Source organism: Periplaneta americana, chromosome 7 (genome assembly GCF_040183065.1).
Source record: "Periplaneta americana isolate PAMFEO1 chromosome 7, P.americana_PAMFEO1_priV1, whole genome shotgun sequence".
NCBI lineage: Eukaryota > Metazoa > Arthropoda > Insecta > Blattodea > Blattidae > Periplaneta > Periplaneta americana.
In genome coordinates, this window is record NC_091123.1 from 60,080,579 (window position 1) to 60,101,453 (window position 20,875).

The 20,875-nt window shown below is 36.3% G+C and overlaps 1 protein-coding gene across 2 annotated transcripts in view; it reads right to left on the reverse strand.

The window, feature by feature from the left end:
• Window positions 1–1,257: 1,257 nt before the first annotated feature.
• Window positions 1,258–20,875, reverse strand: part of LOC138703148 (serine-rich adhesin for platelets-like) — a 227,077-nt gene continuing 207,459 nt past the window's right edge. For both annotated transcript variants that reach the window (XM_069830794.1, XM_069830793.1), the window contains exons 3-4: window positions 19,858–20,011; window positions 1,258–8,257 (exon numbers count right to left, since the gene is read on the reverse strand). In XM_069830794.1, the coding sequence (XP_069686895.1) occupies window positions 4,645–8,257; window positions 19,858–20,011 (3,767 nt within the window). In that variant the 3' untranslated portion in view covers window positions 1,258–4,644. The remainder of the gene's footprint in view (window positions 8,258–19,857; window positions 20,012–20,875) is intronic.

The window sequence follows — 20,875 nt, forward strand, 5'->3', positions numbered from 1 at the left end:
CTATATCCTTTGGTTAAGCAAAGATAAAGTTCTGTTCAGGTATTTTGAATTGCGTGAATATTTATCAGAATTCATAATAGAAAAATGGAGACAGTCCAGAACTAGTTGACACTACATGAATCGAGGAACTTAACTTTCTCAAGGATAGATTCGAGTATCTAAACGTTTTTAATTTGAGATCGCAAGGAGAGAATTAATTAATTTGTGTCGACAGATATTGTTAAAAGCTTTCAGATGAAGATTTCATTGTGGATGTCACAGATGTCATAACACATTTTTTATAATTCCAACGCCTTCAGTCATTGAACTCCTGTTCAACAGTGTAAAATACTGCAATGTTTTAAAAAATCTCTGGGAATAATTCCATAGTCGATTTAAAGATATTGAATTACTCCAGCCCAAGTTGGATTTGTTTTGTGACCCTCACTCATCACTCTCCGAAAATATAGCAACACAGTTACAATTGAATACCTCAATTGACAAACATCCCAAGTCCAAAATTTACTGAATTCGACTCTAAGCCTATGTTTTTGATCATACAAATATTTATTTCAATACTCATAATGCAAGCCTATATAGTTTCTTTGCGATCCTGAAAAATTTACTTCAAAGGGCTTGGGATGTTAGACAACTCAGGTCTTCCATCACAAATTATTTTGCTGCAGAATACATTTCACCGGACGTAAGAAGACAGGGGTCGACAAAAATAAAAAAAGCACTTCTGAATACGCGAGAAGTTAGGTATTTAAATTTGTTTCTTGGAGTGTGATGATGCTCATATAAGTAGTACATGATTATGTAATAGTTAAGTAACAATAATTAGGCTAATTATAGGCCTCATTATGTAAAACCGCTTAAGTTAAAGAGAAGCTAAGTTTATTATTAGTTATATCCTACTATGTTATAATTAATTGCATTTATTAAAGAGGTACAAGCTGCAAAACATGCCTTTATTTCTTGTTTTCTTGTACGAGCGTAACACATTACCTATTACTGAAGAGCAGTTTAATTCATCTTGCAGTGGTAGGCCAATAGAGTTCATTTTGCTCACCCCTTCTTTTTCACCGCTACTGCCTGCAGAATAGATTCATTGCAACCCGTGTGCGCTTGCTAGCACGTACAGTCTTTCACGTGCTCTGACCTTGGCATCCCTGGCCTACATATTTGTTTATGTTAAGAGCTGGTCTTATATTGGATGGACTATAACAACATATCTCTGTGGAAAAATTAATTTGGTGTTTAAATAAAATTTACAAGTGACTTTTTTATATATTTATTGGATCACAGTATGTACAGAAAATCAGTTCATTTGTCTTAAATTACGTGATGAATCATATGATATGAGATGTAATATATAATTGCTGTACAGAAAGTATGGAAACACCAGTACAATTTAATAGAATGTGAAAGTGTAATACCCTCTGACAAAGGGGGCAATGATGTGTGAACTAGATTCAAAAGCTAACTGCGGTGAAGCAGTCAATAATTCTTGCTCTTTTATTTGTTTCACTTTCCACTTCACACTCCTTGTCCACGTGAAATATTTTAAATCCTGTATTATGAAAATGCCTTGAAGTATAACTTAGTTCATTTCAATTATAAATAAAATAACATGATCGTGAAATCATAAATGAGATCTGTAATCAGAAAGATGCCCTCGTCATAAATCATTAAGTTATCATTACTTAAGAACTAGCTATTAATTACAACTTAGTACACAATCTATTCCTCTACTTGAATGAGGATGCCGTCCTGACTACATATCTAACTAACCATACATAATACAAACGTTTACGATTATTCCAACAAAATATGTATATTGATGGTTAAAACCGAATACCCACGTGCTTCATAAATACTGTATTTTTGAGTCAGAACTGTCTCACAAGAAACAGTTTGGCTTGGAATAATTCGGTCACTATGAACTTTTCTGAGATATATTATGTATAAACTTATACTCGTCGACCACAGTGTATCCAACGACCAATGCGCGCATATTGAGCGTTGTGTGGGAGCTATAGTCATGGGTTCGTGTCCAACCTAGTAAACGGGTATGTCCGTTGTCAATGTTAAGGGCCACTGAGACTGAATTTTGAAACTTCTAAATTTATTGAGCAATTGCTTTCAAATTATGTGGATTTGTTTTATCTGCACATTTAATAATAGTACCAAATTTAATCAAATTTCATACATTACATCCTTAGATATCAATGTTTACTTATTTTAATGATATTAAATTATACATAAATTCAAAACACCCCTGACGGCTTCAGAATTGTTACTGCGTATTAAAATTTTCCGTGAAGGACTTACATTTCATGATTAGAAAACTATGCGTGGATTTTTAAATTAGAGCTTTCGTTAATGAGATAAAAATGTTTCATAGAACTCATACCATGAAAAGTTTTCAGCGAAGAGCTGATTCTATGCACAGGTTTGTGTATTGGAATATGTTGAGTATTGTTGCAAAGTTTCATTCAAATCAGAACAAATATAAGCCGCTGGGTTCCTCTTTATTGACTAAAAATGTAGTTTTGAGAAAACGCAATTTTTAGTGAGTGTGTTAGGTTTAATAGAGCTGCGCGTAGCATTTTAAAAATTGCCGCCAGATCTCTCAAAATGGCGGTCGGAGGGTAAATACAGGACAAATGTTAAATGTAACTATTTACATAGAAAGAAGAAAAAAATACAGTTCTGCAATTTTGGCCAAAATCTCAGTCCAGTGTCCCTTAAAGTAGAGACTTTTAATGCTGATCCATGTCATGGGAATCTTACCATCCGTTTGTCCGGTGAGTAGATCAAGTTGAAATATAAAAACAAAACTTCTCTCTTGAAGGTCAGAAAGGTCAAGTAACAAACAACATTTTTACTTATACATCCTTATGTCGTACATATAAGGTTCTCCAACATTAAAGAGCTCTAGAATTTGCAGCAAAAAAAAAATGAAAAGCAAAAACATATGAAGCAGCACTAAAGTGCATATCAACATTATCATTGGCAAGAAATGAGCAAATATTCAAACCATGATTTCTCCTTGAAGTCACAATTTTGAGATGAAAAATAAACATTTTTCTACTTATGGAATCGTTTTTTTATGCAATCCTCTTAACAAATTAAAACTTTAGGAATAAGTTATTCAAATCTGAGCTGATAATGTTTGTGAAATTTCAAATTCAATTGTGGAGAAAACACCTTTTGGTTGAGTTGCAGCATGGGCAACAATCACATGACAACTGATAATCACAATATGGCAGACCAACAGACCAATCACAGTCAAGAAGAGTAGTTCCCTGATTTGCTTAAGGGAGGAAACCTATTCTGATTGAAAACAGGCCTAGGAGAAAACTCTTTTTGTTTGAAACCACACTGCAATAGGGAAAAATCATGTTAAGAATGAAACTGACTTCATAGGTGATGTGCACAACACATTTTTAATTGATTATTTTTTTTTAGAAAACACGGTCTGAATCTTTGCTTCTAAAATATGATCCAATTGTCTTGTAACCAGTATAAATATGCGATTTGACCTTTTTGCAACGACGGAAAATTCTTTCTATTTCGTATAATCATACACCAAGTAATTACTGAAATGTAAGCTAGTAAAAGAGTTCACTCATTTTTCCTCAATTCAAAAAATAAAATAAAATGCTAAGTAACTTTTGGTGCAGGACTCTGGATTAATTTCGCCGTCATAATCGCTTTCATCTATCCTATTTTCATACTAATGTCATCCTATCACACGGAGCAAACATAATCTGAAATAATGTCTGCCTCAAACTCAGAATAGGACTCATCATAATCGTCAATAAAATAAACCAAGAGGCAAATGGTATACACGAATACGCGCGGTTACAGAAAAATTGAAAGAAAAATTAATATAACTTTCTTTTGCTGGATTTTTTAAAGTAAATCAAACTAAGTAAAATTGTATGCATTTTTTTCAAGATAGTTGAACACTTATAAAGGACTTATAAGTTCGTTTATGTCAACCGATAGTAATTCTATCACTTTTAAAATTAAATAAATTTGCTTTTGTTTGCTTCTCACAATCTTCTTTAGTCGTCTTGTCCAAATTGAAAATGATTATTTGGACTGCTGTGCTATTAATGTAATAACAGAAAATACAAATGTATTTATTAAATGTGTTACTCTCTATCGTTGACATGTTTTTCTTTTCTTTAAGATTATGCAGTCCGAAGAATTATACCCCAAAAACTTTCTTACTGATATTTCAAAGTAATCATAATTTTATAGTGAATAATTATCAATATTATCATTAATCGCAATATAATTTACTTGCATTTATCTTAAAAATATTCGTTTTCATTTATATAGAAATAAGACAGCGATGAAGCTGTTCAGGCAGGACCCAGACTTCTAATTATTTTCTTTAGCCTATAAGTTCAATATACAATAAACATTGCACTGTAGATTGAAAGATTCTACATTCGTAGCAATACCAGAAGAATAAATTTTAATAATTATTTGTTGTTGTTATAAGAAAACAACTTGGCTATGAATCCAAAAGCAGGAATGTGTATCTCTTCTGAAAGTCAGACGAGAATTTTGTCAGGCTGATATGCGTTGTGGTATTCAGAAACACCGGTTTAAATCCGTTCTCATAATTTCGCTATAATTGCACAATTAAACCCCAACTGCCCTCTGAATCGTCTTGAAGAGGCTTGTATGCTGCTTCTTGCTCATTCTTTCTAATTTCTCTGCTATTTTTTTCCCGTTAGTTTCTCCTTTTGAAGTCGCTCTTTTGATTCTTCTAGAACTGGATGATCTATCATTATAAGTGTTGTAATCATTATCTATCCGCTTTTGAACTCTTTCTATGTAATTCGTGAGAGCCTGAGAAGTACTTTTAAGAAGATTCAATCCCACTCTGAGTTTGAACTGAGCTATACGACGAAAGAGACCTAAAAGTGAAAATTGAGTTTCGGGTGTTTTGGTCGTCAGCTCCGTGTATGAGGCTTTGGTGGAAGTATCGTCTGATATTGTTGTGATATCTGATGACACGGTCGTCTCATAATCATCGTCTTCTTCACTGTCAGAGTCATCTTCCTCTTCGCTGCTGACGTTCGTCGTCGCAAGTAAGTCGTTATCGAGTGTCGTGCTTTCAGTCATCGTTCTTAAGTCAAAATCTTTGAAGTTTCCAATCGGGTAAGTCGTCAATTCGTCGTCGATTGTGGACGATTCTGTGGTTTCAGCCGTTGATACCACTTCGTTATTTAAATTTTCGGAATTTCCTGAAGACTGTTGCGACAAATTCTTGTTATTTTGTTCACTATTTACACTACCTAATTTTGAATCGTCACTGTCAATTTCGTTTTCTCTCTCATCACCTATAGGAAGAGTGCTCTTAGAAGATGTACTGACGTCACGCCTGTGACGTAAACTCCTAGGTCCGTGTTCTACAAAACCTGACACAAAGGTACCTCTCTTCTGTAGTTGCGGTGATAACCTGCTCAGAATATCAGATCCTATGCTAAAATTACCGCTTTGGTCAGCATGATTGTCGTCGTTTTTACGAACTGGATTTGTTTCGTTTTTATTTGCTACATGTAATTGGTTGGTCGAGTTTTTCTCTCCTGAGTTGCCAGACCCAGGTTGTTTCGTTACGGAGATAGCAACAATTGTTCCTCCAGAACGTGGCTGTGTCCCTATCACATCCCTGTATTGTTGTCTGTTGTCAGACACACCTCGTCTATATTGTTGGCTTAACGGAGACTTGCTCTCCACGATACTGACTGTCTTCTGCTTAGCGTCGGATGGGTTTTCTGTGGCAGGCACGGCCCCTGAGACGTGTGATCCAGATTTGCTGTCAACTTGCACATTTCCGAAGTTTTGCCCCCCAATCGCAGTCATGCCCGGATATATTCCTCCGCTATAGGGCTGGGAGTCTATGTAACTGGACTTGTAGTAATGCCCTCCGTACGCGGTGGTATCTGCACCTGAAGGACCGTGCGGGTTGTTCTCGACTAGCACGCTGCCCACGCCGTACTGCTTCGAGGCCGCGTTGACTGCACCGTTGTACGAGGGCTTCGAGGCCGCGTTGGCTGCACCGCTGTACAAGGGCTTCGAGGCCGTGTTGACTGCACCGCTGTACAAGGGCTTCGAGGCCGTGTTGACTGCACCGCTGTACAAGGGCTCCGAGGCCGCGTTGACTGCACCGCTGTACAAGGGCTTCGAGGCCGCGTTGACTGCACCGCTGTACAAGGGCTGCGCCTCTACGGCCGTTTCTCCTACTTCGCCGCTTCTAGTCGCCATTGATTCGTACTGATGCCTGTCCTGCGTGTCTCCGCCGTAGTACGGCTGCGAGTAGGGGTGGCTCAGCTTGCTGTCTGGGGTCTTCGTGTACCCCGCTGTCCCACTGTCGTACCGCACCCTCGTATCGTATCTACTCGCGTCCTCTATCCTACCTCCATTGTACCGCACGCCAGGGCTGTACGACTGCCCGTCTTCTATCCTGCCCCCTTTGTGCCTGGCAGCAGGATCTGTCGCTATGTCCGTCCCCATTCCCGATACACCGGCATACCCTGTGGTCTCCTCCCCTATTCCGCTGTACGTAAACTCCCCCTTGTCGTTCATCCCTTCCAGTAATTTCCCGAACACCTCCTCCTCCGACTGTCCGCCGTCCATTTCACCCTCATACCCTCCGTGGTGATAGTAGGAGTTGGGGCTCACGTGATGGTGAGGTCCCGACTCCTCGTAGGTTCTCCTCGCGGCCAACCCCCCGCCGAATGGGTACATGATGAGGCCCGCTAGCCCCGCTGTCACTACGAGACCCAGCAGACCCACCCCCACCGACGGCATCACCTCGCGCGCCAGATAGTTGTATATCCTAGTAGACAGCGGACGTTCCTTCGTAGCCACTTTGTTGTTAGTTGCCGATGCGTTTGCATCATCAGTTTTACTTTCCGGGTCTTCATTTGAGTCCGGCTTCTTGGATGGTCTGCGACGTCGATTTTTATTCTTCTTCCGCTTCTTGTGTCCCGGTCGCTTTGTTGTGGTATCAGTGGACGTTTCGGCCGAGTTATCTTCCACTCCGTTTTCTGCGGACGACGCAATCTGCTCTTCCGTTGTGCTGGCCACAGATTGCCGTATTATAGTAACTATTGGAGGTCTAACCGTAGTCACCCTGTTTTGTATTTTCGGATTAGTAGTCTGCAGACTTGTCGGACGCTTCTTAGTCGTAGAAACAGGCGCCTGCGTGGTCGTAGTCGTCGGTGTGGTAGACATAATTCTTGTTTTAATTGTCGTCGTGCGAGTCGGATGTGGTTTACGCGTTTTCGTCAGTTTTAGCCACTCGAGAGTTTCGTTTTGATTCAAGCTTCCAGGAGATACCGTTATCCCTGTTCTGACAGGCTTCCTTGTCGTCGTTGTAGGACTGAAGTGATAGTGTTGTTCAGTTGATGTGGAGGGTTTTTTGTGGTACGGAGTTCCCGTTGTGGCTAAAGGGGTATGGTAATATGGAATTTTGGTAGAAACTGACGACGGAGGTATCTTCTGCACTTCTATGGCCGGTGTGGTGGACGTGACCTTGTGGTAAGCCGGGGTTGGCGATTTGTTGTTCTTCCTCTTGTTGGTGAAGTGCGAAGGAGTTGTCGGGGAACTGCTCCCGCTGAGTAACACCCACGTCGAGACGCCTTCTGACGATGTCGTTTCGTAATGGGGCCTCGTGGTTGTGGTAGTTGTCGTGGTTGTGGGCCTTGTCGTCACAGTCTTCTTCTTCTGCGTCGTCATGGTCGGCGGCTGTGGAGTGCCCACCGACTCGGCCTGAGAAAGTTTCTCGATCGTTTTATCCACGTCGTCGTCATCTTCAATGATAACAGGCACTGCAATTCCCTTATGATCTGACTCTTCTTCCGTATCCTCGTAGCTCTGCGCGGTTGAGGCAGTCTTCGGTGGTAATTTTGTGTGTTGGCTATTCTGCTTGCGTTTTATTTGAGACTTCAGTCTGGGCGGTGTTCTCACGTCCTCGTCCACCATTGATTCACTACTGTCTTCGTCACTGTCTCGCTCACTCTCATCGCTGTCTTTTTCAAAATAATTAGAACCTAATAATTGATTCGCTAATGATTTTATAGAATCACCTAACGGAGAAGATTGCTTGGCGCGCCCTGTATTGTTGCCAGGCCTGTCTGTTACAGTAGAATTGTTGGTAAGGGTTGTTGCCAGTTGTTGAGTATCTGCTGTATTTTGACTCTTTCCTCCTCTTTGTTTGCCATCATCCCCTTTCTCAAGTCTGACTCTGTAAAGGACATCAAATTTCCAATCAGAAATAAATATCTGAGGAATACGAATACATGAACATTATAGTTGATCTTGCAGCCAAAATAAACCATGATTATTTATTTGCACAGTGCCCTAAAGCCAGACTTGGTTAAGGGTTACATTTGTAGGGAATGAGCGGTCATTAGTCTGGACAGAAGGACGATTTAGTAACTATTCTATAAAGTGAAACGTATAAGTTTATAAATGCAAAGCAATTATAATCTGTACATAAAACTGAAATAATGCGCAATATCGCGTTTTTCATCGTGCGTGCTCTTTTTTCAGGAATATCTTTCATTACTTTTCGCAAAGTGATCTGGTTAAATAAACAGTTTACGAAAAAGAGGTGGGAGAAAACATGTTGACTTATTAAAATTTCTAGCCAATCAGAACCCTCATATAGTGGCCAGGGATTCAACCCAAAAGATATAATGAAGGGCTCAAAACTGCTTATTTTATGACAACTGTATTATGTATTATTGTGGAAGTAAATAATACTAAATATATTTGTTCGTGTCGAACAGCATTTTATTAAATAAGGGAAGATAATACGCTTTTATTCACCGTTCCACAAATTGTAATATAAAGTAAACACAATTAAAAAGTATAAAATGGGCTATACGTGATTATATATTACCGCTGTTCTGTTTTCTGTTCTCACTATACATTTCTGAAATTCTCAGTAGTGAGCCTTACATTTGTCATGGCCTTCATTATTTGACTTTAGTGATCTGTGATCTGTAATCTCTATACGTATCTTACAAAATTAACTTCGTCGAGAAATACAGTAAAACTGTATTTGTAAGAACAAGAGGTTATTGAAAACTATAATTATTGGCTTTCAATCAGACAATAATTTCCAGTGAATGTTTATGTTTATAAATTCTTAATATAACCCCCACCCCTTCGTTAGACAGTGCCTTTCATTCCATTCAGTTTCCGTATTTCTTAAGTTTAATACGTAGTGCGTCAAGCAGTGAGAGGCCTTCTGTTCAGACTAAGGAACGACAATTTACTTCGAAAGGATTACAGGTTAGTAAACAAAACAACAACTTTGCAATTGTTAGTACGAGTTTAATTTTGTTAATATGTTAATACATTCACAAAATTACATGTTAAAATACGTTAGTTTCAACACAAAAAGTTAAGGTCCTTGTCAATTGTTAATCAGGTTAAATGTTAAATTCAAGTAAAGCAATCCATCACCAAGTTATGCAATCACATCCAACATAATCTAAGAAACAGTAATTTTTTCACTATCAATTTATTGTATTAAAATTGCACATCCCTATGACCATAACCTTGTAGGAAATGAAATGATTCCTTATGGATGAAAGCATATTATTTCAATGTATCTGTTGGTATATCAGTACAGACAGTACATAAAAATAATATAATTGTCATTAAAATCCCCTACTTTGCTATTCTCTCAGCCCTGAAAATGAAAACCCTCACCAATTGCCTTGCGGTATTCACTATGTTTATTTTACTCGTCTCTGTAACTTTGTCCAACTTGTAACCTAAACGCTAGTTCCGTCTATTCCGTAAGTAAAACAGCTGTTCTTATATTTGAAGTTACTTTTCTTATGAAATAATCATCATATCTCTCCTGAGGAAATATTCGAGCCACCATGTAATACATTCAAGAACATGATAAAATACTGAGCATCTACAGGGGACAGAAAGTCGTATCTCTGTTCTATTTTGATCATATTTGTACAATTTTACTTATACTTTATACAGTCAAAATTGTATCATAAACAATATTCTTTTGCTTTACATAATTTTGTCTTTTTTTAAAGACAGAAATGTTGCAGGTTCCATGTAAAAAACTTAAAACTTTTCAAATAATTTTATAGTAACAAGTGAAAAAGTTATAGAAGTCTTTGTTATAAATTTTCATCTATACGAATTCGTACCCAAACGATTTCATATTGAGTTTCTCCTCGATATGAAAGATTGCTTAGAATATAGCATTCATTTATTGATTTTGAAGGAACACTGGTCAAAATGTTGGAAAAATAGTAACTTACGTAAAACTATTCCACTGTCCGAAAGAAGAACCCAAGAAAATAAGAATGCTTGATTACATACATAAGTTATCACATGCAAATTTAAATATAATCCTAACAACAAAAGCCACATTTTAAAGTGAATGCATTAAGAGAAATATTATTTTTGGGTGGAATAATTAAATAATGGCAGAAATTGTGGTATTAGAAATTTAGTGTTCTCACAACAATAAGCAAAATTATTTCTAAAGATTGGTGAGATAATTAAAATAATATATCTCCTTAAAATACTTGTCTTTCGCTGATACACAAACTCTTCATTATTATGATGGCTGGGAATTTAGAATTCAAATATTGATGCAATTGAAGGGACCCCATCAAAATATTTAGAGTAATTATTTATAAGAAATCACCATGAATAAGGAAGAAAGCAATTTTGAATTGTTGAAAAGAGGCGCAAATTGGTCATTTTCCACCGCTGTTGGTGAATATAAAAATTCATTTTTCCTCAAGTAAAAATAAAGTGGACTGGAGAAGAGTATCCTTTTTAGCTAAATCCACTTAACTGATGTAGTTAAATAAATCAAGTGGATTCAGGTGTCTATAATGACCACATCGATTAGGATACTGTACTATTATCACCCACTTTTTTGTTTACTGAAGACAAAGATAGAGCCAAATTTCGGAATGGCATGAAATTCTTAAATTTACCACTAGCAATGAAAAATGCACACTCAACACATGTTATTAATAAGAATTGCTAAACACCGTATTACTGAAGAATGCTCTTTGAAATATTTCCTATCTTATATGATTATACATAAATTAGGATTATGTAAGCCGAATTATTACATTTTACTTCATTAGATAATTTTGTAAATAATAAGTGTGGAAAGAATATTGAAATATGACATTGTCTGAATGTTAGTACCAAAGTATCCTACTAGTCATAGCATAATGATTTTAATATAAATTAATTACTCATATCATAATATCTACTGCCACTGTCATTTCAGTCATTAGTATATTCTAACATAGTATATTGTTCTTCAGCACATAAATTTAATTCTTACATTTATTTACTTTGTTACTAATTATTTTAATGATCCATGAAATAATCTCTCTTTAAATACTATTGTTTCTTTTTTTTCTAAGAAAGAAAGCATGTTGCATTACACATAGAAGTAACGAGAAATATGAGTACCGGTAGCTTTAGATAGATCGGATACCACAGATACCAGTACAATTTTAATGAGTAAAAATGCAAACATCTTGAAATTATTATGGTGTGCAACATATTATAAACAAACAAGACCCTGGGGACCGAGATATAGGGGTATAACTGTTCCATGCTGTGTAGGGGAAATGCTACACTAAATAAGAGTGATGTAACCACAAAGTATATGTGCCCATAAATAAACTTTAAGTTTTGTATTTCAAAGCACTCAAAATATAATGACTTATTGGAAAATGAAACATTCCAGAATTAAGTTATTGTTCCTTATTCGGATCTCTAGACGGGGACTGTTTTCTGAGGATTTGTATATGAAAACTCTATATTACTTAAAATGTTATAATGAAATACAGGAGGACTGTTTCAGCACCTTGAAATGGTTATCGCGGTGTTGGTGGTGGTGGTGGTGGTGGTGGTGGTGGTGGTGGTGGTGGTGGTGGTGGTGGTGGCAGCGGCGGCGGCAGTGGTGGTTGTAATGGTAATGGCAGCAGTGACAAGAGCAACAACAACAGTGGTCTCTCTCATGTACTGACAAACATTAAGTTAAAATGTTGTTGTTGTTGTTGCTGCTGCTATTTTCTAATGCCAGGCATTTGACAATAAAGTCATTTGACCTCTTGCACTCCAATATTTTTCAAAGATATTATCATGGTCAGCCACTGAAGCACAGATTTTGAGGTGTTCCGAATCCATTTCTTGGTTTGAGTTGCACAAAGAGCAGTTAGGGGACTGATATGTATACCAATTCTATGCAGGTGTTTGGCCAAACAATCATGGCCTGTTCCAATCTAAATGCAGCTACAGACGATTTTCGTGGTAAATCGGGAATTAACTGTGGATTATGATGCAGAGAGTTAAAATGTGTATTAGGCTTTAAGGGCCATATTCATAGATATTCTTAGTGCGGGCTTCCAGTGGATGATCAGTGAACTAACGTTTTTCATATTCATAAATCAGTGTTAGCGATATGATATTATATGAATCCTTTACAAGTAATCAGTCGATGGCCGGGGCTAGTTTAGCACGCTCGTAGCGCGGGCTAGTGAAATGTATATGCATACCACCCTAAGTTATTAAAAGAAAGCTAATAATTGCACAAAAGTTTCCAAGTTGTGTAATTTTTACAAAATTAAAAATGCGTCTAAATTTACATAAATATGCTTCATAATTAACATTATTCTAGTAAATGGGCAACATTGTGCAGGACATGAAAGATGGTTGAGGAGAAGAGAAAATTTTACATTCCAACATTTGTAGCCATCATTTAATTGCAACTGTGTTACAACTTTAATAACATAAAGATCTGTTTCTGTGTCCCATTAACTACATCATACTGAAAGAAAAAGAAATTTAATATAGGTGTGATGCACCTAGAAGGGAGAGGTTAAACTGAGAGAAAGAAGAAGAAGAAGAATATGGGTGTAAGCCAGGGCTGGGCACCAAGAGCGAATTCTACTCTCTCACGGGGAGCCATATGACTTCTTTTCAACCCCTTTCTTCCTCACTGAATACTGCACAGTGTTAATGCCATGACGAATGAATATTGAGCGTCCCAGTTTAGAATCTGGATTCACTCTTGGTGTCCAGCCTAATGACTAATACAGATGAAAAGTCATTATATAAAATATAGTAATATTTAATTTAATTTAATTTAATTTAATTTAATTTATTATATTCCATTGATAATACATCAGCATGAAAGTTGTAAGAATTGTAACAAATCAAGAAAAACCTCAACCAAGCAATCAGCCCAAGTGGGAATCGAACCCATGCCAGAGCACAGGTCCGGATTAGCAGGCCCTTTCTAACTGAGCTACGACTGTGACTACAAAAATTTACAATTCAATTTACAAACCTAAACAATTCATCAGTTGAATAGAAGGTATACGTAATATGTGAAAATTTAGTTAATTCTGTTCCGAATCTTTTCTCTTGGCCCATCAAAGCTTTAAGATAAATAGGTAGTGCATTGAAGATCGTAATGCATGATCACAAACACTTTTTTTTTTCTATCATCATAAGGTAACAGAGGGTAGATGCAGATTTGATTGGTTTCTTGTACTGAAATTATGAACGTTTTGATTATGTATATGTAATCATAGTTTTTAATATGAAACTTATCAGGGAAAGAATGTATTCAACAAGGTAAGATCAATATCTGTAAATTCTGAAAAATCTTTTTACATGATGCTCTTTTATGCATCCTACCTGTCATTAGTCTTGCAGCTTTCTTTTGTAAAACAGAAATATATTTAGTTTTTGGTAAGTTGCTCCAGAATATTAATCCATATTTCATTATAGAATGAAATTATACAAAGTATGACATTTTAAGTGTGTTTATATCGCCAATAGGAGATAAGGAACTTAATGCTCAACAGCTAGAGTTAAATTTAGAAGTAGGTAATAATATTCTGTGTGTATTTTCCACTTCAAGTAAACCAAGGAACATAAAACATAAAGAAAGGAAGCTTTTGAATATTATAAATATTTCTCTTGTTTTTGATGTAATACACAATGTGTGCACCATTTCATAACACAAATTGTAATTTCAGATGTTGTGGATTATGAATTTTTCTTTATCTACGTACTATGAAATTTCCATTTATCTTTCTTCGATTAACAATATGACCCTAGTGGTGTAATTATTAAACTAGGCTATGTAATATTATATGATTTTTTATGTTTTTAGAAAAATTGAACAAACCACGTGATTATGTGTAGTTTAGAGAATGAATGTGTAGTTGTTGGTTTTCTTTTGATAACTTAAATCCTACAGCACATAAGTTAGTATTTAAAACTTTGCCAGTGCAGAAATAACAAGTGCTAGCCTTTGGCTCATTCCTTGTCCATTAATGGGGGAGGTAAACCTTTCGCTAAAAGAAACAATTTCTCCTTAACAGCTTTATAATCTTTTATCTATTTTACCTCGGCCAGTCTACTAACTCTGCAATGATGAATATTCTCAACAAATCACAAAGATTTTGGAACTTTATATTATATTTTTGGTGCTTGTAATTTTACTGTATTTTAACATTTCTTTCCTCAGAATATATAGGTCCTTTGAAAAAAAAAAAAATTGGCATGCTTAATATACCCATATACACTATCTATACATCATTAAGCAATTTCAATATTTTTGGAAACTTTATAGTTATTTTTTAATTACAAAAATTGGAATATTTTGCTCAGCAGGACAGCAAGTACTTAAGATATTTTAATAGAATTTGCATGCATGTATATTCCCCCCATTTGAACAACATACTCTAAAATCTTTAATATGTTTCATTTATTTAAAAAAGTTATATTAATCAAATTCTTTATGAAAATGTAGTATGAAATTTAAAAAAAAAAAACATTTTTTTAACCGTTATGTTAGAGATTTTACTGTATAGTGTAGATATGTTTATTAAAAATAAATAAAAACAAGAATTACATCAAAATTCAAATATTATAAATGTTGCCTTGTTGAATAAAATACTACACAAGTTTTCATAATTAAAAAAATTTACTTTTAGGTTTTCAAAAATGATAAAAATTTCATAGTGCTGTAAATATAGTGTATAATATAATTTTCAAAGGGACCTATAGTTTCTGCGAGGAAAAAAATGTTGAAATACAGTAAAATTATAGTAATTAGCTTACATTGGTAAGCAAGAAGGAAAATGGTGCAACTACAAAGATCCAGGTCGTTGGAAATCATCATTAGTAAAATTGCACTAGAGAAGGCTAGACATACATTTCATTCAAAGTTTTCTGCCCAAGCACAGATCCTACATTGTAAACCCAGTATTCTACAATATTCCTTCTTTTCCTTCTGCCTTTAAATATTATGTCTATGATGACACATTTCCTTTTACTTCTGTCTGTAATGCAACATATTTTCTGTTTAGTATATGAAGGGTACACCGGAATAACGATCAAGGTCCATTTTAGAAAGTTTCGAGAAAAACGAATTTTAAAGTTTAAGGACTTAATACTTTCTTATGTGTGTATTTAATAGAAATTGACGTAGTGGAATGTCAAGAACGATTATTTCTTATTACTAGCTAGCCCACATGATAGTACTTCCTTTCCACTATAAGATAGCATTATTAACTCAATTTCGATTTTTGGTGGACCTTGATCGTTTTTCCCGTGTACCCTTCATATGTGTGTGTACTGAAGTATATTGATAAATTTGAATAACTGACATGTGTCTCCTGAATGTGACAGGAGAAAGAACCTTTTTCGTTCTCAGTTTTATAACCATCACTGAGATGTATTTGAATTGCTGTCTTAATATCATAACATTGTGCTATTATGTTCTGTAAGTGCCTTTGATAAATAAAGAAAGAAAAATATTTGAATTCTAACTCCAACTTAAAATTTTAGTGCAGTGTTAGTTTTTGTAATTCATAATAAACTGTGGCTTACTTTTAACGCAAAGTCATTGCAGCTGAAGAACTTGAAACTAGCTACGTAGGTCTTCATAATCTATTCAAAAGACTTCTTCCAAAAGAGAAAGACTAGGGCAGAATTTTTTACTGATAATTCCTCAGTGTGTGGTAAAGACAATAAAAGAGTTAATAAGTTTGTAACTGTCTTACTGTGTAACACTAGGTAAATATCTGAGGAGATTCCTAATGCTAATGTGATACAGAGACAAGTACTTAATACCAAGTCTTGGCTACATTAATTCTGATTATCTGATGCTCACTTGAAAGTTGGTAGCCTACAAAACTGTGGCTTGAAGTGGTGGCAGACATAATTTGAGTTCGAAACCTCAAACTTATAGCTGGTAAGTCAATGCTACAAAAATATTTACTGATAAAAACACAACTGTGCTCTATTATTATTCACAAATTAATTCCTGTTACAGAATGCAATGTCTTACGAAAGCAACTGGAGACACTATGTAATTCTCTGTGACTTGTGTAATAAGTGATTGATAATGAAAGTAGATAATATTAGAGAAGACATCCAGAACAGTACGCTCTTGGTCTTCTGCCTCGAGAGTTTTTCTTTTCTCCACGCTTGTCATTTTCATGAGAATTTTAAAAATAATTGTTCTTTTGTTATTATCAGTAGTTTGTAATACTCGTACAATATTTTTTTCTGATTTACAGATAATTTATTTAAATACTACGATTAATTATTTTACTTTTTTCAGCAAAAAATGAATCTGAGTTCTCTTATAGATAAGGTACATTTGTTTCAACAGTAAACTTTGCGAAAATTATCAAATTACTCATATTCGTGTGTCCAATATCAGTGAAGCTGCATATTACGATGTCTGTGACCAATTTCATTGAGCTCATATGTTTAAATTATCAGTAGTTAGCACTCTCTTCCTGTGCTTCAACTGTATTCACTAAAATTATTAATATTTTGAAGTAATTACTTGAAACAATGTTCCACCAAAATTATCTCAAAGCAGTATTTGCTGCTAAAGCTTGAATAAAAAAAGTACTGTCAAATGGGAAAACTTGGAACAGTGTTTTAACTTGGAACATTATCATAGAGTATTTTCGTTTTGTCACAGTAACATCAAACTGTAATAGAACCAATGTGCTGCACAACAAAGTAACGATTGAAGATTATGTTGCCACTGTGACAAAACGAAAATACCCTATGATAATGTTCCAAGTTAAAACACTGTTCCAAGTTTGCCCATTTTGACGGTACCACAATTAATTGAAGTAATCATAATGTTCACTCAGTGGCTTTACTTCCAGAAATTCAGAGAATGAAAATCGTATAGAAACCATTAACATTTTGTGTAAATATCCCACCAAAAATAATATAATTTGTAATAGAGATGTATTATAAATATCAACTCTATTGTTATTCCAAAGAACTTAAAAAATCATATTTCTGCTGCTATAGTAAGCAAACAATGTCTTGTCGCTTGCAATGCGACATGAAACTCTATTCCCAATTAGAGAAACACTTCAGAATTGAAACATTTACTTTCATGTGTCACTTTTCAACCACCACCAGTAATAATTAATTAACGAGTCATTTCTTTTTCTTCGTCTGTGCATAGCAGTTTTCTCCCTTCGAGACACAATCTCAAGACTTTCATTATTGTATTTTGCAAATCTAGTCCTCCTCATATTATGTTCAAATTCAATAACTGCTCGTTGTAAAATATCCTCAGCAGCCATATGAAAACAATCCAGACTACATACCGATCGCCTTCTGCGAGGCTTTGGATGTGGAAACTCTAGACGTTTCTTTTCGAATCTCCCTTCACGACCAGAAATGGACCTCCAACCAACTGCCCATGGATACAACAAGGCTGCAATACCAATACCCCCTGCCATAATCACCATTATTGGTGCTATCATGAAGTACCAAACAGGATATTGCAAAGGTGTTAACATGCTCGTAACTGCTGACGTTACAGAGCTGAAGATGCCGCTACCAGGTTTAGTAGGTTGTACATCACTAACTGCAGGGGGCTGTGTGGCTGTTCCCTCAAAACTATCATCGAACAGAGGTGTGATAGAAGTTTCAGTTGTGCTGGAAGATCCAGATACCACTACATTGTTGTTAGTTACACCTGAAGAAATCACAATGTTTACATCAGGACATTCTTCTTTACTTGAAGTTACATTCCCATTTGTGGATATAATAATGTTTGGGCAGTTTGAGGGTTTTGAGGGTTTGCCATATGTTGGGTAGGATGTTGTGATGTAGGAGTGGTCATGATCAGATTGAGTGGAAGGGTAGTGGTACACTGGAGTGTGTGGTTTATGTGTAGGGGTGGGACGAGGTGTAATGAGGACTACAGGATACATCGTAGTGGAAGGTGGTGCAGGGGTACTGTAATCAGACTCATAGGAAGGTCTGTGATTGGGGTAGTCATTAGTGGGTGGGTCTGGGGTGTGGGGTCCGTTTTCAATTACCACAATCCCTGGTCTTGAAGGGCGAGAAGGCTGGTAACTGTTTTCTGGTATTGGGGTTGAACCTTCATAATTCCAGTGAGAATTGTGAATAGTGACTCCCGGTTTTTTAATTACACCAACGTACCCTCCCCCAGGTTGGTGGTGCATAGTAACTGTTGGTTTCTGGGAATCTGTTAGAGTGGCCCAGCTGATTGGTTTCGGCTTCTTTTTATGTCCTTGTGTGTACGTGTGGTAAAGAATAAGATCATCCAGTGACTGAATGCCAGATGTCCCACCTGGCCACCTCTTTCTTTCAGGAGTAGGGGTGCTACTAACCAGCTCAGCTGATTCTACAGTGTTCAATAACTTTGTATCTGGGATGCGCAAGTCTTGAATAGTGTTGGCAACAAAATTATGCACCAAATCATCATCACCTTCTTGATGAGTATCTGATAAGTGTGATTTCATGGTGCTATTAATTTGTTTAATTGTATATATTCTTTTTCGTGAGCTTTTGGTTGAATTCTGGGGCGTATTTTCTTTTCTGCTTATATTCATTTCACTGAAGTAAGTAGAGTTCAGTGGTTCAGCTTGGATATCGTGATTCAGGAGTTTTGAATCTCCTTTTGCAGGTGGCACAATTGGTAACCAAGCTTTATTAGTTACTGGTGGTATTGTGGTTTTATTTCTCAATTTCTTTGTAGAGTTCAGTCTAGTGAAACCTGAACTGTTATTCCCATTTAGAAAAGCTAAGTATGTCCCATTAGAGCCTTCCTGCATACTACCAAAGGATGTCATTATTGAGTATCTTTTTGTACTTCCAATCCTTCTTGCAGAATTATTTCTAACGGGTGCTTCGTCAGAGGTTTCATTTTTTAGGTTTCCATTTGGAGTCAGGGCAATTGGAGACCATAATTGTTCTTCTGCGACTGCACCTGACATAGCACTGGTTTTGCTTTCAGCTGCAATTGTTTCATTAGCAGGACTTGTGTTTATGTTTTTATTAATGGGGTTAAGTTGTATTCTTTTCAGCTGTGCTGAAGCATTGTGTGTATTTCTTGACAGTGCCCCCAACGGTACAAGGCGAATCAGTTTGGGCTTATTGTTCGAAATATTATTTGTTGAACTATTGATATTAGTAAGTACTTTACTGCCATTTCGTAAGCCAAGAATTCTAGAAAGAACTAATCTAGGCGAAATTGGAAACTGCAACAATTGCTTTCTATTAAAATTATTTGTTTGATTGAGTTTTGAAACTGTCTCATTAACTCTAACACTGCGTTTATTGTCTGGTTTCAAGTTAACCCCCTGTTCTGTGGCATTTGATAGAGGTGCCTCAGTGGTTACCTGTTCGAGTACTGGATTAGAACCTATGATATCCTGTATATTTTGTAAAGATGTGTAATCAAATGTTTGCACTCTGGAGCTTGCTGCCCTAGAGATGCGTTCAGTTTTGTTATACCTGCTCCGATCTTGATCGATTTGAAGCTGATGCTGAACTGGTGTGTCGGGCACAATGGGTCTCCAGGCCCCGGGTGCAAAGAAAGCATCGTTGTGTGTCACCTGTTTTCCTTCTGCTACGACAGAACGTTGGCTTGATGTTTCAGTTGTAGAACCTGTAAAAAGAATTAATTAAGCACATCAATTTTCTACTTTAATATTATTTTATTATACTTTTTTTTTAAATCTTCGATATTTATATAGAGATGCAAAATTTCCAGCGAATTCTTTAGCTATTTTCTGTTAACAGTTTAAAATGATTTTACTCCTTATAGACTGTCATGCATACCACACCAACTAAACAACGCAGTTTCTATTCATTTATTTACTTATTCGTTCTTTCTGTATATTTCCATCCTTCTTTCTTTCATGTGATATTTATTTATGTATTTTTTTATTTAAAGTACTGGTATTCTTTTCCCCTTCCTATGTCTGAGATAGCTCTGTGGTAGCGGGTCTGCCTCCAGACTTGCCGGCCCAAGTTCGATTCCCGGCAGGGTCAGAAATTTTCTTGTAAAATTTCTACCTTGGGATTAGGAGAGATGGCGGTGCACAACTTCTAATCACTAAATTGTGCACCAATATGCCTGAGTTAAATCCCAAAGGCATATGTCACTGTTGATAGTGATTCTTCCATTGGATGTGGACATTAAGCCTGGTGGCCCTCTTGGTGCTATTCGACAGATGCTATGTGCTGGCACCGGGTTTCCCCTTCTCCTTTCCTCACCTTCATCATCATCATCATCATCCTCACCCATTCCCTACACTATACTTACACGAACACTTAGCAAACACTCACCCTAGTACACGACATAACTCTTCCCAGATACACATCATGCATAACGTGACCTGCCAAAGTGGTGTGCAATTGAAAATGGTCACAGTCCTGCCATTTATCCACAGTATGCGGAACCTGAATCACGCAAAGTGAAGTGGGTAGGCATTAGAGACACACGTTTCTTCACCACTCCCTTTCCTTT